Source organism: Zosterops lateralis (assembly GCF_965231275.1).
Source record: "Zosterops lateralis genome assembly, chromosome: 33".
Classification (NCBI taxonomy): domain Eukaryota; kingdom Metazoa; phylum Chordata; class Aves; order Passeriformes; family Zosteropidae; genus Zosterops; species Zosterops lateralis.
The window spans coordinates 2,774,699-2,790,668 of record NC_139793.1 but is presented as its reverse complement, the minus strand read 5'-3'; the positions used below and the strand labels follow the sequence as shown (position 1 = coordinate 2,790,668).

The 15,970-nt window shown below is 53.0% G+C and overlaps 1 protein-coding gene across 1 annotated transcript in view; it reads right to left on the bottom strand.

Moving 5' to 3' along the window:
- Window positions 1-6,435: 6,435 nt before the first annotated feature.
- Window positions 6,436-15,970, bottom strand: part of SMC1A (structural maintenance of chromosomes 1A) — a 71,077-nt gene continuing 61,542 nt past the window's right edge. The window contains exons 24-26 of the mRNA XM_083881411.1: window positions 13,116-13,185; window positions 10,711-10,821; window positions 6,436-6,583 (exon numbers count right to left, since the gene is read on the bottom strand). Of these exons, the coding sequence (XP_083737537.1) occupies window positions 6,500-6,583; window positions 10,711-10,821; window positions 13,116-13,185 (265 nt within the window). The 3' untranslated portion in view covers window positions 6,436-6,499. The remainder of the gene's footprint in view (window positions 6,584-10,710; window positions 10,822-13,115; window positions 13,186-15,970) is intronic.

Here is a 15,970-nt window from a genome sequence, read left to right as displayed (position 1 = left end):
GGCCCCCCCCGGCTCTCAATGGGGTGTTAATGAAGGGGGGGGTTTAATTGGGGGGGGGGTCTGGCATGGGGAGGGGAGGGGGGGGTGAGTTAAAAATTTTGGGGGTGTGGGTGGGTGTTAAAAAATGTTAAAATTTAAATTATTTAAAAATTTAGAATTAAAATTTGGGGGGGGGTGTAAAATGGGGGGGGGTAGTAAATTAAGGGGGGGGGGCGCTCCGGTGGGGTGGGGGGGTCTGGGGGGGCCCTGGGTGGGTGGGGGGATGTTGATGATGATGATGATGATGATGATGGGATGGGGGTGGTGGGGGTGATGGGGAGGGGGGTGATGGGGAGGGGGGGCCCCGAGTGTTGATGGAGGGAAATGGGGGGAGGGGGCGCCCCAGGCCGGGGGGTGGCGGGGGCGGGGGGGGTGGGGGGGCGGCTCGGGGGGGGCCCGGTCCGGGCGCGGAGCTCGGAGGGAGGAGGCGAAGCGGGTGGGGGCGGGGCGGGGGCGGGGCTAAGGGAGCCCCTCCCCCCTTTTCCCCAAACCCCACCCCCCCTCCCACCCGACCCCTCCCCCCCCCCGGGCCATGAACCGCCCCCTCCCCCCCCCAAAGGGACCCCCCAAAGTCCCGCCCCGCCCCCTTCATTAACTTAATTAACAACACAAAGTGGGCGGGGGGAGGGGCTGGGCTTGACCCCTCCCCCCTCCCCCCAAAAAAACTCCCTCGGGACCCCCCAAAGGGGGGGGAGGGGCACCCAAACCCCTCCCCAGGGGCGTTTCCCCCTCCCAACTTTGTGACCCCCCCGCGACCCCTGGGGGTGACACCGCCCCCCCCCCTGTGTGTGTGACCCCCCGGTGTCACCTCAGTGTCCCCCCTGTGTCACCTCAGTGTCCCGCATGTGTGTCCCCCCCTCAATTTGCTGTCCCCTCCCAGACCCCCCCTGTGTCCCCCCTGTCCCCCCCTGTCACCCCCCCCTGTGTCACCCCCCATGTCCCCCCCCCCCGTGTCCCCCCCCTGTCCCCCCCCCAATTTGATGTCCCCCCCCAGTGTGTCCACCCCCTGTGTGTCCCCTCCCTGTCCCCCCCATGTCCCCCCCCCGTGTGTCCCCCCCCCAGTGTCCCCCCCCTCGTCCCCCCCCGTGTCCCCTCCCTGTCCCCCCCCCGTGACCCCCTGGTGCCACCCCCTGTCCCCCCCCCAACGTCCCCCATGCCCCCCCATGTGTCCCCCCCCTCCCGTGTGTCCCCTCCCCTTTTCCCCCCCCGTGTGTCCCCCCCTGTCCCCCCCCCAATTTGATGTCCCCCCCCCCGTCCCCCCCCAGGTGCCACCCCTGTGTCCCCCATGTGTCCCCCCTGTCCCCCCCATCCCCCCCGCCCCCCCTGTCCCCCCCCCTCTCTCCCGGGCTCCGCCCGGCCCCGCGGTGTTTCCATGGGAACGGGTCACAAATAACTCGGGCTGTGATTGGGGTTCGGCCGCCGCACGGGGAGGGACCCCCGCCCCCCCAGAGCCCCCCGGAGCCCCCCCGGGCACCCCCGACAGCCCCAAAACCCCCGAGAGACCCCCAGAGCCCCCAGACCCCCTGAGAGCCCCAAACCCCCCCCGGGCAGCCCCGGACAGACCCCCCAGAGCCCCCGAGAGCCCCCAGACCCCTCCCAGCGCCCTCGGATCCTCACGGAGCCCCCAAAGACCCCCGGACCCCCCCGAGTCTCCTCCGGACCCCCCCAGAACCTGCCGGGACCCCCCGGGACTCCCCCAAAGCCCCCAAGAGCCCCCAGACCCCCCCGGAGCCCCCAAAGACCCCCAGACCCCCCCAAAGCCTGCTATGGGCCCCCCCAGACCCTCTTGGGACCTTTGGACCCCCCGGACCCCCCAGAGCCCCCCCAGACCCTCCCGGAGACCCCCATCACACTCAGACCCCCCCAAAGCCCCCTCTGGATCCCCCCAAAATCCTGTCGGGACCCTCGGACCCCCCAGAGCCCCCTGGACACCCCCAGACCCCCCCCCCCAAAGCCCCCAGACCCCTCCCAGCGCCCTCAGATCCTCACGGAGCCCCCAAAGACCCCCAGAGCCCCCCCAGGCCCCCCCAGAACCTGCCGGGACCCCCCAAAGCCCCCGAGAGCCCCCAGACCCCTCCCAGGCCCCTCAAAGACCCCCCAGACCCCTCCCCGCGCCCTCAGATCCTCACGGAGCCCCCAAAGCCCCCGAGAGCCCCCAGACCCCTCCCAGGCCCCTCAAAGACCCCCCAGACCCCTCTCAGCCCCCCCCGAGCCCCCCAGAGCTTTTGAGCCCCCCCAAAGCCCGAGGGCTGTGACCCCCCCGGGGGTCCCTATAGAGCCCCCCCAAACCCCTATAGCCTCCCCGGGGGTCCCACAGCCCCTATAGAGCCCCCTAAAACCCCTCAGGGACCCCCACAGAGCCCCCCCCCCCCCAAGGGACACCCCTATAGAGATCCTATAGCGGCCCCCCCTGGACCCCCCAAAAGGGTCCCACAGCCCCCCCCGGGGTGCCCCTATAGCCCCCCCCCCAAGTCCCCTATAGCCCCCCTGGGGGACCCTATAACCTCCCCAAAATCCCCCACAGCCCCCCCAGGGGTGCCCCTATAGACCCCCTACAGCCCCCCCACGGGGGTCTCTATTCCCTCCCCCAAATCCCCCACAGCCCCCCCAGGGGTGCCCCTATAGAGCCCCTATAGCCCCCCCAGATCCCCTATAGCCCCCAGGGGTCCCACAGCCCCCATAGCCCCCCCAGAGGTGCCCCCTATAGCCCCCCCCACACACCCTATACCCCCCTGGGTGCCCCTATAGACCCCCTATAACCCCCTCAGAAGGGTCCCACAGCCCCCCCCGGGGGTCCCAGAGCCCCTACAGAGCCCCTATGGAACCCCCATAACCCCTCAGGGGTCCCTATAACCCCCCCCGAATCCCCCACAGCCCCCCCAGGGTGCCCCTATAGCCCCCCCCAATCCCCTATAGCCCCCCTGGGAGTCTCCTATACCCCCCCAAACCCCCTCTAACCCCCCACCCCAAATGCCCTATAGCCCACCAGGGTGCCCTTATAGAGCCCCTATAGCCCCTCCCTGGGGTGCCCCTATAGCCACCCCCCCCAATCCCCTATAAGCTCCCCGGGGGTCCCACAGTCCCTATAGACCCCCTATAACCCCCCTGGGGTCTCCTATAGCCCCCCCAAATCCCCCATGGGCCCCAAATCCCCTATAGCCCCCCTACAGCCTCCCTGGGGGTCCCTATAGCCCCCCTGGGGTGCCCCTATAGAGCCCCCCAAATCCCCTGTAACCCCTCTAGGGGTCTCCTATAGCCTCCAATCCCCTATAGAGCCCCTATAGCTGCTCCCCCAAATCCCCTAAAATCCCCCAAATCCCCCCTATAGCCCCCCGGGGTGCCCCTATAGCGCCCCTATAGCTCCCCTGGGTTGTCCCTATAGCCCCCCCTCAATCCCCCACAGCCCCCCTGGGGATCCCATAGCCCCTAGAGAGCCCCTATAGCCCCCCAAATCCCCTATAACCTTCCCGGGGGTCCCACAGCCCCTGTAGAGCCCCTATAGCCCCCCCGGGGTGCCCCTATAGAGCCCCCCAAATCCCCTATAACCCCCCTGGGGGTCTCCTATAGGCCCCCCAAATCCCCTATAGAGCCCCTAGAGCCCCCCAAGGTGCCCCTATAGCCCCCCTAAATCCCCCATAGGCCCCCAAAATCCCCTATAACCCCCCCCAAAATCCCCTATAGCCCCCCTATAACCTCCCTGGGGGTCCCTATACCCCCCCAAATCCCCTATAAGCCCCCCCTAAAATCCCCTATACCTACCTCTAAATCCCCCATAGGCCCCCAGTTCCCCTATAACCCCCCCAAATCCCCGATAACCCCCGCAAAAATCCCCTAAAATCCCCCAAATCCCCTATAACCCCCCTGGGGTGCCCCTATAGCGCCCCCAATCCCCCATAGGCCCCAAATCCCCTATAACCCCCCCCAATCCCCCCCAGCCCCCCTGGGGGTCTCACAGCCCCTATAGATCCCCTATAGCCCCTCCCCCCCCGGACAGAGCACACAGGGTGGGGGAGGGGCGATCCCAATCCTTTATTTTTATTTTTATTTTTTAATATTTTCGGGTTCCAAAATCCCGAGAAATTCCATAAAAACCGCGAGGGGGGGGGAGGGGGGGGAGGGGAAAGAACCCCAAAATTTTTTTTTGGGGGGGAATCAAAATTTGGGGAGACCCCAAAATTTGGGGGGGGGGGGGGGGGAGAATTTTGGGGGTCCCAAAACCCGAGACATTTTTGGGGGACCCCAAAATTTTGGGGAGAAACACCCAGAGACCCCAAAATTTGGGGTGGGGGGTCCCAGATATTTTTTTGGGGGGTCAAGATGATTTTGGGGGGTCCTGGGGGGGTCTCAGAGATTTTGGGGGTTCCCACCCACCTGAGGGACCTTTGGGGGGACCCCAAAATTTGGGGTGGGGGGAACTCGGGGGGGGGTCCCATGAATTGGGGAGGGGTCACGATGATTTTGGGGGGGTCCTGGGGATTTTGGGGGGTCCCAGGGGGTCCCCAGGAATTTGGGGGGTCCCAGGGTGTGTCACAATGATTTTGGGGGGTCTTGGGAGGGCTTCCCGAAGTTTTTGGGGGTTCCCAGTGACTTTTTGGGGGTCCCAGAGGGTTCCTGGGGTTTTTGGGGCTCCCAGGGGGGTCCCGACGACTTTTGGGGGGTCCCGATGGTTTTTTGGGGCATCCTGATGATTTTGGGGGGGTCCCGATGGTGTTTTGGGGGGTCCTGGGGGGTCCCCAATGATTTTTTTGGGGCTCCTGGGGGAATCCCAATGATTTTTGGGGGGTCCTGGTGTTTTTTTGGGGGGTCCCAGGGGGTCCCGATGATTTTTGGGGGATCCTCAATTTTTTGGGGGGTCCCAGGGCAGGTCTCGATGATTTTTTTGGGGGGTCCCGATGATTTTTGGGGTCCCAGAGGGTTCTCAATGATTTTCGGGGTGTCCTGGGGGGTCCTGATGATTTTTGGGGTTTTCCTGGGGGGCCCCAATGACTTTGGGGGGTCCTGGGGTGGGTCACGATGATTTTTGGGGGGTCCTGATGATTTTTCAGGGGTCCTGGTGATTTTTTTGGGGGGTCCTGATGATCTTTGGGGGGGTCTCCAATGATTTTGGGGTGCCCTGATGATCTCTGGGGTGTCTCCAATGATTTTTTTGGGGTGTCGTGATGATTTTTGGGGTCCCAGGGCAGGTCCCGATGATTTTTTTGGGGGGTCCCGATGATTTTTGGGGTCCCAGGGTGGGGTCCTGATGACTTTTGGGGGGTCCCGATGGTGTTTTGGGGGGTCCTGGGGGGTCCCCAATGATTTTTTGGGGCTCCTGGGGGAATCCCAATGATTTTGGGGGGGGGTCCTGGTGGTTTTTTGGGGGGTCCTGATGGATTTTTGGGGCTCCCAGGGGACTTTGGGGTGTCCCGGTGTTTTTGGGGTGCCCTGATGATTTTTGGGGGCTCCTGGGGCAGGTCCCGGTGATTTTCAGGGGGTTCCCCAAGATTTTTGGGGGGTCCCGGGGTGGGTCATGATGATTTCTGGGGGGTCCTGGTGGTTTTTTGGGGGGTCCCAGGGGGGTCCTGGTGGTTTTTTGGGGGGTCCCAGGGCGGGTCCCGATGACTTTTGGGGGGGGTCCCCAAGATTTTTGGGTGTCACGATGATTTTGGGGGGGCTCATGATGATTTTGGGGGATCTTGGGGGGGCTTCCCGGGGTTTTTGGGGGTTCCCAATGATTTTTGGGGATTCCAGGGGGTTCCTGGGGCATTTGGGGCTCCCGAGGATTTTGGGGGGTCCTGGTGGGGGTCCCTGATGATTTTTGGGGTCCCCCGGGTTTTTGGAGGGTCCTGATGATTTTTGGGGCTGTCCCGGGTGGGGTCACAATGATTTGGGGGCTCCTGGTGTTTTTTTGGGGGGTCCCAATGGTTTTTGGGGGCTCCCAGGGGGGTCCCGACGACTTTGGGGGTCCCCAAGATTTTTGGGGGCTCCCAATGACTTTGGGGGGTCCTGGAGGGGTCCCGATGATTTTTGGGGTGTCCTGGGAGGAGTCACAATGATTTTGGGGGTCCTGGTGGTTTTTTGGGGGTCCCTGGGGGGTCCCGATAACTTTGGGAGGTCCCAGGGTGGGTCCTGATGACTTTTGGGGGGTCCCGATGGTGTTTTTGGGGTCCCCAATGATTTTTTGGGGGGTCCTGGGGGAATCCCGATGATTTTGGGGGGGGTCCTGGTGTTTTTTTGGGGTATCCCAGGGGGTCCTGAAGATTTTTGGGGGTCCTGGGGGGGTCCCGATGATTTTTGGGGGATCCTCGATTTTTTTGGGGGTCCCAGGGCAGGTCCCGATGAATTTTTTGGGGGGTCCCGATGATTTTTTGGGGCTCCTGGGGTAGGTCACGATGATTTTTGGGGTGTCCTGGGGTGTCCTGATGATGTTTTTGGGGTCCCCGCTGATGTTTTTGGGGTCCCCGATGATGTTTTTGGGGGGTCACTGCTCGTTGGGGGCGGGGTTGGTGTCCGGGTACTTGGTGAGGTCAAAGGTCAGCACTTTGCTGATGACGCAATCGCCTTGCTGGGGGGAGGGGCAGCGAGTGGGGGCGGGGCCAGGAGAGGCCACGCCCCTTTCCCCCTAAAAATCCCAAATTCCTGAAACCCCAAACCAGCCCTGAAACCCCAAAACTCCTCAAATTCCCCCCAAAAAAACCCTCCCCCAAAATAAAAATCCTTCCCAAATTTTGGGGGTTTTTTTGGGATTTTTTGGGGATTTTTTTGTGACTCTCCCTCCTCAATTTTTGGATTTTTTTGGGTTTTTTTTGAGACCCTTCCCCATAAAAATCCCAAAATCCTGAACCCCAAACCAGCCCTGAAACCCCAAAACTGCTCAAATTTCCCCCCAAAAACTCCTTCCCCAAAAAACTCCCAAATTTGGATTTTTTGGGGATTTTTTTTTGCGACCCTCCCTCCCAATTTTTTGGATTTTTTGGGTTTTTTTGAGACCCTCCCCATAAAAATCCCAAATTCCCAAACCCCAAAACTGCTCAAAATTCCCCAAAAAAAATCCCTCCCCAAAAAACTCCCAAATTTGGATTTTTTTGGGTTTTTTTGTGACCCTCCCTCCCAATTTTTTGGATTTTTTTGGGTTTTTTTTGAGACCCTCCCCATAAAAATCCCAAATTCCCAAACCCCAAAACTGCTCAAAATTCCCCAAAAAAAATCCCTCCCCAAAAAACTCCCAAATTTGGATTTTTTTGGGTTTTTTTGTGACTCTCCCTCCCAAATTTTTGGATTTTTTTTTGGTTTTTTTGAGACCCTTCCCCATAAAAATCCCAAAATCCTGAACCCCAAAACTGCTCAAATTTTCCCCTCCAAAAAATCCCTCCCCCAAAATAAAAATTTCCCAAATTTTGGGGTTTTTTTGTGACCCTCCCTCCCCAATTTTTGGATTTTTTTTTTGAATTTTGGGTTTTTTTGGGGGGATTTTGTTTTTTTTTTAAAATTTTGGGGGTTTTTGGGGGGATTTCGGGGTTTTTTTTGGGATTTTGGGGGTTTTTTTGGGGGTTTTGGGGTTTTTTGGGGGGATTTTGGGGTTTTTTGGGGGGATTTTGGGTTGGTTTTTTTTTAATTTTGGGGTTTTTTTGGGGGGATTTTTTTTTTTTTTTTTTTTAAATTTTGGGGTTTTTTGGGGGGTTTTTTGAGCCCCCCCTGGTTATTTCTGTTCCCCCCCATCTGAATATTTCCCTTTTCCCCCATAAAACCCTCAATTTTGGGGGATTTTTGGGGTATTTGAGATAATTTAGGGTTTATTTTGGGGATATTTGAGGGTTTTTTTGGGGTATTTTAGGGGTAATTTGAGATTTTTTTTGTTATTTTGGGGATATTTGAGGGGTTTTTTGGGTTATTTTGGGGCTATTTGAGGTAATTTAGGGTTTATTTTATTTTTGGGGTATTTTTGGTGATAATTTTGGGGATATTTGAGGGGTTTTTTGGGTTATTTTGGGGATATTTGAGGTAATTTTGGGGATATTTGGGATATTTTTGGGGATATTTTTGGGTATTTGAGGTTTTTATTTATTATTTTGGGATATTTTTGGATATTTAAGGAATTTTTTGGGTATTTTTGGGGTAATTTGAGGGTTTTTTGGGGTATTTATTTGGTTATTTTGGGGATATTTGAGGGTCTGGGGATATTTGAGGAATTTTTGGGGAATATTTGAGGTAATTTTGGGGATATTTTGGGGTATTTAAAGTATTTTTGGGGTTATTTTGGGGCTATTTGAGGTAATTTAGGGATTATTTTATTTTTGGGGTATTTTTGGGGATATTTTTGGTGATATTTTTTGGGTATTTGAGGGTTTTTTGGGTATTTGAAGTATTTTTTTGGGTTATTTTGGGGATATTTGGGTTATTTTGGGGATATTTGGGATATTTTTGGGGTATTTTGGGGATATTTTTGGGGATATTTTTGGGTATTTGAGGTTTTTATTTATTATTTTGGGATATTTTTGGGTATTTAAGGAATTTTTTGGGTATTTTTGGGGTAATTTGAGGGTTTTTTGGGGTATTTATTTGGTTATTTTGGGGATATTTGAGGGTTTGGGGATATTTGAGGGTTTTTGGGGAATATTTGAGGTAATTTGGGGGATATTTTGGGGTATTTGAGATATTTTTGGGGTTATTTTGGGGATATTTGAGGTAATTTAGGGATTATTTTATTTTTGGGGTATTTTTGGGGATATTTTTGGTGATAATTTTGGGTATTTGAGATTTTTTTTGGGTAATTTTGGGGATATTTGAGGGTATTTGGGTTTATTTTGGGGCCATTTGATTTTTCGGGGGCTATTTTAGGGTGTTTTTGGGGATATTTTTTGGATATTTCAGATTTTTTGGGTGTTATTTTGGGGTATTTGGGAAATATTTTAAGGTATTTTTGGGGTATTTTGGTGATTTTGGGGATATTTGGGATATTTGAGGCACTTTGGGGTATTTAGGGGATATTTTAGGACCATTTTGGGGCATTTATTGATGTCCCAGGGGGATTTTTTGCTGTTTTAGGACCATTTTGGGGCATTTTTTGGTATTTTTGGGACGTTTCAGAATGTTTTGGGTGTTTTTGGGGCATCTTTGGGGCGTTTTTGGGGCATTTTGAGGCATTTTTGGGGTATTTTAGGGGCATTTTTGGGTGTTTTGGGGCATTTTGGGTGTTTTGGGGCATTTAAGGGCGTTTTTTGGGGCATTTTTTGGTGTTTTTGGTGCGTTTTGGGGCAATTCAGGGTATTTTTGGGTGTTTTTGGGGCAGTTTTGTGTATTTTTGGGTCATTTTTGGGTGTTTTTGGGGCATTTTTTTGGTGTTTTTGGGGCATTTCAGGGCATTTTGGGGCATTTCAGGGCATTTTTGGGGCGGTTTTGGGTATTTTTGGGGCAGTTTTTTGTGTTTTTGGGGCATTTCTGGGTGTTTTGGGGGCATTTTTGGGTATTTTTGGGGCATTTTTGGGTGTTTTTGGTGCGTTTTTTAGGTGTTTTTGTGTTTCAGGGTATTTTTGGGGCATTTTGGGGTGTTTTTTTGAGCATTTAAGGGTTTTTTTTGGTGCATTTTGGGGGGTTTTGGGGCAGTTTTGGGTGTTTTTGGGGCATTTCAGGGTGTTTTGGGCATTTTTGGAGCATTTTTGGTTTTTTTTGGTGCATTTTGGGGCATTTTTGGTGCATTTTGTGTATTTTTGGGACATTTTTGTGTATTTTTGGGGCATTTTTGGGTTTTTTTGTTGAATTTTGGGGTGTTTTTGGGTCGTTTTGGGTATTTTTGGGGCATTTCAGGGCATTTTTGGGGCATTTTTGGGTATTTTTGGGGCATTTTTGGGGTTTTTTTGTGCATTTTGGGGTATTTTTGGTGCATTTTTGGGTGTTTTTGGGGCGTTTTTTAGGTGGTTTTGTGTGTTTCAGGGTATTTTTTTGGCATTTTTGGGTGTTTTTTGGGCATTTCAGGTTATTTTGGGCATTTTTGGGGTGGTTTTTAGGTGGTTTTGTGTGTTTCAGGGTATTTTTGGGTGGTTTTGGGGCATTTTTGGGTATTTTAGGAGCATTTTTGGTATTTTTGGGGCATTTCAGGGCATTTTTGGGGCATTTTGGGGGCATTTTTGGGGCATTTTTGGGTTTTTTTGGTGCATTTTGGGGTGTTTTTGGGGCATTTCAAGGTATTTTTGGGGTGGTTTTGGGTACTTTTGGGGCATTTTGGGGTATTTTTGGGTGTTTTGGGGCATTTTTGTGTATTTTTGGTGCATTTTGGGGCATTTTTGGGTGTTTTTGGGGCATTTTGGGTATTTTAGGAGCATTTTTGGTATTTTTGGGGCATTTCAGGGCATTTTTGGGGCAGTTTTATGCATTTTTGGGGCATTTTTGGGGCATTTCAGGGTGTTTTTGGTGCATTTTGGGTATTTTTGGGGCATTTCAGGTTATTTTGGTGCATTTTGGGTATTTTTGGGGCATTTCAGGTTATTTTGGGGGCATTTCAGGGTGTTTTGGGGGCATTTTTGGTGCATTTTGGGGCATTTTTGGGTATTTTTGGGGCATTTTTGGGACAGTTTTTAGGTGTTTTTGTGTGTTTCAGGCTATTTTTTTTGGCATTTTGGGTGTTTTTGGGGCATTCTGAGGCATTTTTGGGGCATTTTGGGTGTTTTTTGGGTGTTTTTTGGGTATTTTTGGTACCTCGGGGTAGACGCCGATGAGACTCTGGGCCTTGGTGTAAAACTCCTCCTTGAGGGAGATGACGATGGCCTGGAAATTGGCAGCCGACTGCTCCTTGATGTAATTGGCCACCTGGGGACACCAAAAACGGGTTTGGGACCCCGAAAAATGGGTTTGGGACCAAAAAAAATGGGGTTGGGAGCCCCAAAAATGGGTTTGGCACCCCAAAAAATGGGTCTGGGACCCAAAAAATGGGGTTGGGACCCCAAAAAATGGGTCTGGGACCCAAAAAATGGGTTTGGCACCCAAAAAATGGGGTTGGGACCACAAAAAATGGGTTTGGGACCCAAAAAGTGGATCTGGCACCCCAAAAAATGGGGTTGGGAGTCCTAAAAATGGACTTGGTGCCCCAAAAAATGGATCTGGCACCCCAAAAAATGGGTCTGGGGCCCAAAAAAAATGGGTTTGGCACCTGAAAAATGGAGTTGGTGCCCCAAATAATGGGTTTGGCACCCCTAAAACTGGATCTGACACCCCTAAAACAGACTTGGTACCCCCAAAAATGGATCTTGTACCCCAAAAATGGACCTGGAACCTCTAAAAATGGGTCGGGAGCCCCAAGAATGGACTTGGTGCCCCAAAAAATGGGTTTGGCACCCAAAAAAATGGGTCTGGCGCCCCAAAAAAATGGGTCTGGCACCTCAAAGATGGATTTGGGGCCCCAGAAATGGAGTGGGGAGCCCTAAAAATGGATCTGGCATCCCTAAAAATGGGGCTGGGACCCCAAAAAATGAGTTTGGGACCCCAAAAAATGGGTCTGAGACACAAAAAATGGATCTGGCATTCCAAAAAATGGAGTTGGTGCCCCAAAAAATGAGTTTGGGACCAAAAAAAAATGGGTTTGGCACCTGAAAAATGGACTTGGTGCCCCAAAAAATGGGTTTGGCACCCCTAAAAATGGGTCTGGCACCCCAGAAATGGGGTTGGCACCCCAAAAAATGGAGTTGGTGCCCCAAAAATGGATCTGGCACCCTAAAAAAAGGACTTGGTGCCCCAAAAAATGGATCTTGTACCCCAAAAATGGACCTGGAACCCCCAAAAATGAATGTAGGACCCCCAAAAATGGGGTGAGAAATCCCAAAAATGGGGTGGAAAACCCCAAAATTTGGGGGCTGGGGTAACAAAATCCCTCCTTGGGGCAGGAAAATGGGGCTGGGGGAGGTTGGGGTGACACCCCCAGACCCCAAAATTGTTCAGGGGTCCCCCAAATGGGGAAGGTGCCCCAAAAATGAATGGGGGACCCCAAAAATCAGGTGGAAAACCCTAAAATGGGGTGAAAAATCTCAAAAATGGGGTGAGAAATCCCAAAATTGGGGTGGAAAATCCCAAAATTGGGGGCTGGGGGATGTTGGGATGACACCCCCAGACCCCAAAACCATCCAGGGGTCCCCAAAACCAGGGAGGGACCCCCCAAAATGAGGTGAGTGCCCCAAAAATTAATGGGGAGACCCCAAAATGGGGTGGAAAACCCCAAAATTAGAGGGTGGGGGATGTTGGGGTGACACCCCCAGACCCCAAAACCACCCAGGGGTCCCCCAAACCAGGGAGGGACCCCCAAAACCAGGAAAGGACCCCCCAAAACCAGGGAGGGACCCCCCAAAATGGGGAGGGTGCCCCAAAAATGAATGGGAGACCCCAAAATGGGGTGAGAAACCCCAAAATGGGCTGGAAAACCCCAAAATTAGAGGGTGGGGGATGTTGGGGTGACACCCCCAGACCCCAAAACCATCCAGGGGTCCCCCAAATGGGGAAGGTGCCCCAAAAATGAATGTGGGACCCCAAAAATCAGGTGGAAAACCCTAAAATGGGGTGAAAAATCTCAAAAATGGGGTGAGAAATCCCAAAAATGGGGTGGAAAATCCCAAAATTGGGGGCTGGGGGAGGTTGGGGTGACACCCCCAGACCCCAAAACCACCCAGGGGTCCCCAAACCAGGAAAGGACCCCCCAAAACAGGAAGAGACCCCCCAAAACCAGGGAGGGACCCCCCAAAGCCAGAAGGTGCCCCAAGAATGGATGGGGGACCCCAAAAATCAGGTGCAAAACCTCAAAATTGAGGTGAGAAATCCCAAAAATGGGGTGGAAAATCCCAAAATTGGGGACTGGGGGAGGTTGGGGTGACACCCCCAGACCCCAAAACCATCCAGGGGTCCCCCCAAACAGGAAGGGACCCCCAAAATGGGGAAGGTGCCCCAAATATGGATGGGAGACCCCAAAATGGGGTGAGAAATCCCAAAATGGGGTGAGAAATCTCAAAAATGGGGTGGAAAATCCCAAAATTGGGGACTGGGGGAGGTTGGGGTGACACCCCCAGACCCCAAAACCACCCAGGGGTCCCCCAAACCAGGGAAGGACCCCCCAGTCTGACCTTGCCGATGTTGGTGTTGTCCAGCGCGGCGTCGATCTCGTCCAGCACGAAGAACGGGGCCGGTTTGTAACTGGGGGGTCAAAATGGGATCAGAGCCCAAAACTGGGCGACCCCAAAGGGCCAAATCCCACCCAGGGCGGCCCTAAAGGGGATTTCTGGGGTTGGGGGAAATTTGGGGGTTTTTGGGGGATTTTTTGGGGTTTTTGGGGGATTTTTTTGGGGTTTTTTGGGGATTTTTTGGGGTTTTTGGGGGATTTTTTGGGGTTTTTTGGGGGGATTTTTGGGGATTTTCTGGGAGGTTTTTTTGGGGCTTTTTGGGGATTTCCTGTGGGGTTTTTAGGGGGATTTTTGGGGGTTTTTTGGGGGGTTTTTGGGGATTTCCCATGGGGTTTTTGGGGATTTTCTGGGAGGTTTTTTTAGGGATTTTCCGTGGGTTTTTTTGGGGGGGTTTTTGGGGATTTTTATGAGGGTTTTTGGGGATTTTTATGAGGGTTTTTGGGGTTTTGAGATTTCCCATGGGGATTTTTTGAGGGTTTTTTTGGGGGTTTTTGGGGATTTTTTGGGGTTTTTTTGGGGTTTTTTTGGGGATTTTCTGTGGGGGTTTTTTGGGAGATTTTGGGGATTTTTTTTTAGGGTTTTTGGGGATTTTTTGGGGGTTTTTTGGGGTTTTGGGGATTTTGGAGGGGTTTTTTTGAGGGTTTTGGGGATTTTAGGGGGATTTTTGGAGGTTTTTTGGGGGTTTTGGGGTTTGGGGATTTCCCCTGGGGATTTTTTGAGGGTTTTTTTTTGGGGTTTTTGGGATTTCCCATGGGGTTTTGGGGATTTTGGAGGGTTTTTTTTTTTGAGGGTTTGGGGATTTCCCGTGGGGTTTTTTTTTGGGGATTTTGGGGATTTTTTTTTTTTTTTTTTTGAGGGTTTTGGGGGGTTTGGGGATTTCCCCTGGGGTGTTTTTTGGGATTTTGGGAGGGGTGGGAGTGTTTGAGGGTTTTTTTTTGGATTTTTGGAGGAGTTTTGGGGGTTTTGGGATTTCCCATGGGGTTTTTGGGGGGATTTTTTGAGGTTTTTTTTGGGACTTCCCCTTGGGTTTGGGGATTTCTTTGGGGTTTTTTTTTTTTTGGTGGTTTTGGGATTTCCCCTGAGGTGTTTTGGGATTTTTGGGAGGGGGGGAAAGTGTTTGAAGGTTTTTTTGGGATTTTTTGAGGGTTTTTGGGATTTCCCATGGGGATTTTTTGGGTTGGTTTTTTTTGAGATTTTTTTTTTTTTTTTTTGGGTTTTGGGATTTCCCATGGGGGTTTTTTTTTGGATTTTTTGAGGCTTTTTGCCATTTTTGGGATTTCGCCTGGGGGTTTTGGGGATTTTGGAGGGGATTTTCTTGAGTTTTTTGGGATATCCCCTGGGGTTTTAGCGGTTTTTTTAGTGGTTTTGGGATCTTCCCCTGGGTTTTTGAGTTTCCCTGTGTTTTGGGGTTTCTCCTGGGGTTTTTTTGAGGTTTCTGGGATTTCCTGAGGGGATTTTAGGGGTTTTTTTTTTATTTCCCCTGGGGTTTTCTGGGGTCCCTGTGGGGGTTTTGGGGTCCCTGTGGGGTTTTCTGGGGTCCCTGTGGGGTTTTCTGGGGTCCCTGTGGGGGTTTTGGGGTCCCTGTGGGGTTTTCTGGGGTCCCTGTGGGGGTTTTGGGGTATTTTAGGGTCCCACCTGTGTATGGGAAGGGCCAGCACAGCCAGAGGTGTTTTTTGGGGTCCCCCCCCAGAGTATTTTAGGGGCTTTTGGGGTCCCTGTGGGTGTTTTGGGGTCCCTGTGGGGATTTTGGGGTGTTTTGGGGTCCCTGTGGGGTGTTTTGGGGTCCCCCCAGGTGTTTTGGGGGGTCCCTGTGTGGATTTTGGGCTCCCTCCAGGTGTTTTTGGGGTCCCTGTGGGTGTTTCAGGGTCCCTGTGGGGATTTGGGGTCCCCCTGGATTTTAGGACTTCCCCAGGTTATTTTTTAGGGTGTTTTGGGGTCCCTGTGGGGATTTTGGGGTGTTTTGGGGTCCCTGTGGGGTGTTCTGGGCTCCCCCCAGGTGTTTTTGGGGGTCCCTGGGGGGATTTTGGGGTTTCCCCAGGTGTTTTGGGGTCCCTGTGGGGATTTAAGGGTCCCTGTGGGGTGTTTTGGGTTCCCCAGGTGTTTTTGGGGTCCCTGTAGGGTTTTGGGGTCTCCCCAGGGTATTTTGGGGTGTTTTGGGGTCCCACCTGTGGATGGCAAAGAGCAGGGCCGGAGCAGCCAGAGGGGATTTTTTTGGGTCTCCCCAGGGGATTTTGGGGCTTTTAGGATCTCCCTGGATTTTAGGGTTCCTCAGGGGGTTTTTGGGATCTCCTCAGAGAATTTTGGGGTTTTTTTGGGGGTCCCTGTGTGGATTTTGGGGTTTCCCTGGGTGTTTTGGGGGTCCCTGTGGGTGTTTTGGGCTCCCTCCAGGTGTTTTTGGGGTCCCTGTGGGGATTTGGGGTCCCTCTGGATTTTAGGACTTCCCCAGGTTATTTTTTAGGGTGTTTTGGGGTCCCTGTGGGGATTTTGGGGTGTTTTGGGGTCCCTGTGGGGTGTTCTGGGCTCCCCCAGGTGTTTTTGGGGGTCCCTGGGGGGATTTTGGGGTGTTTTGGGGTCCCTGTGGGGATTTTGGGGTGTTTTGGGGTCCCTGTGGGTGTTTTGGGGTCCCTGTGGGGATTTTGGGGGGTCCCTGTGTGGATTTTGGGCTCCCTCCAGGTGTTTTTGGGGTCCCTGTGGGTGTTTCAGGGTCCCTGTGGGGATTTGGGGTCCCCCTGGATTTTAGGACTTCCCCAGGTTATTTTTTAGGGTGTTTTGGGGTCCCTGTGGGTGTTTTGGGGTGT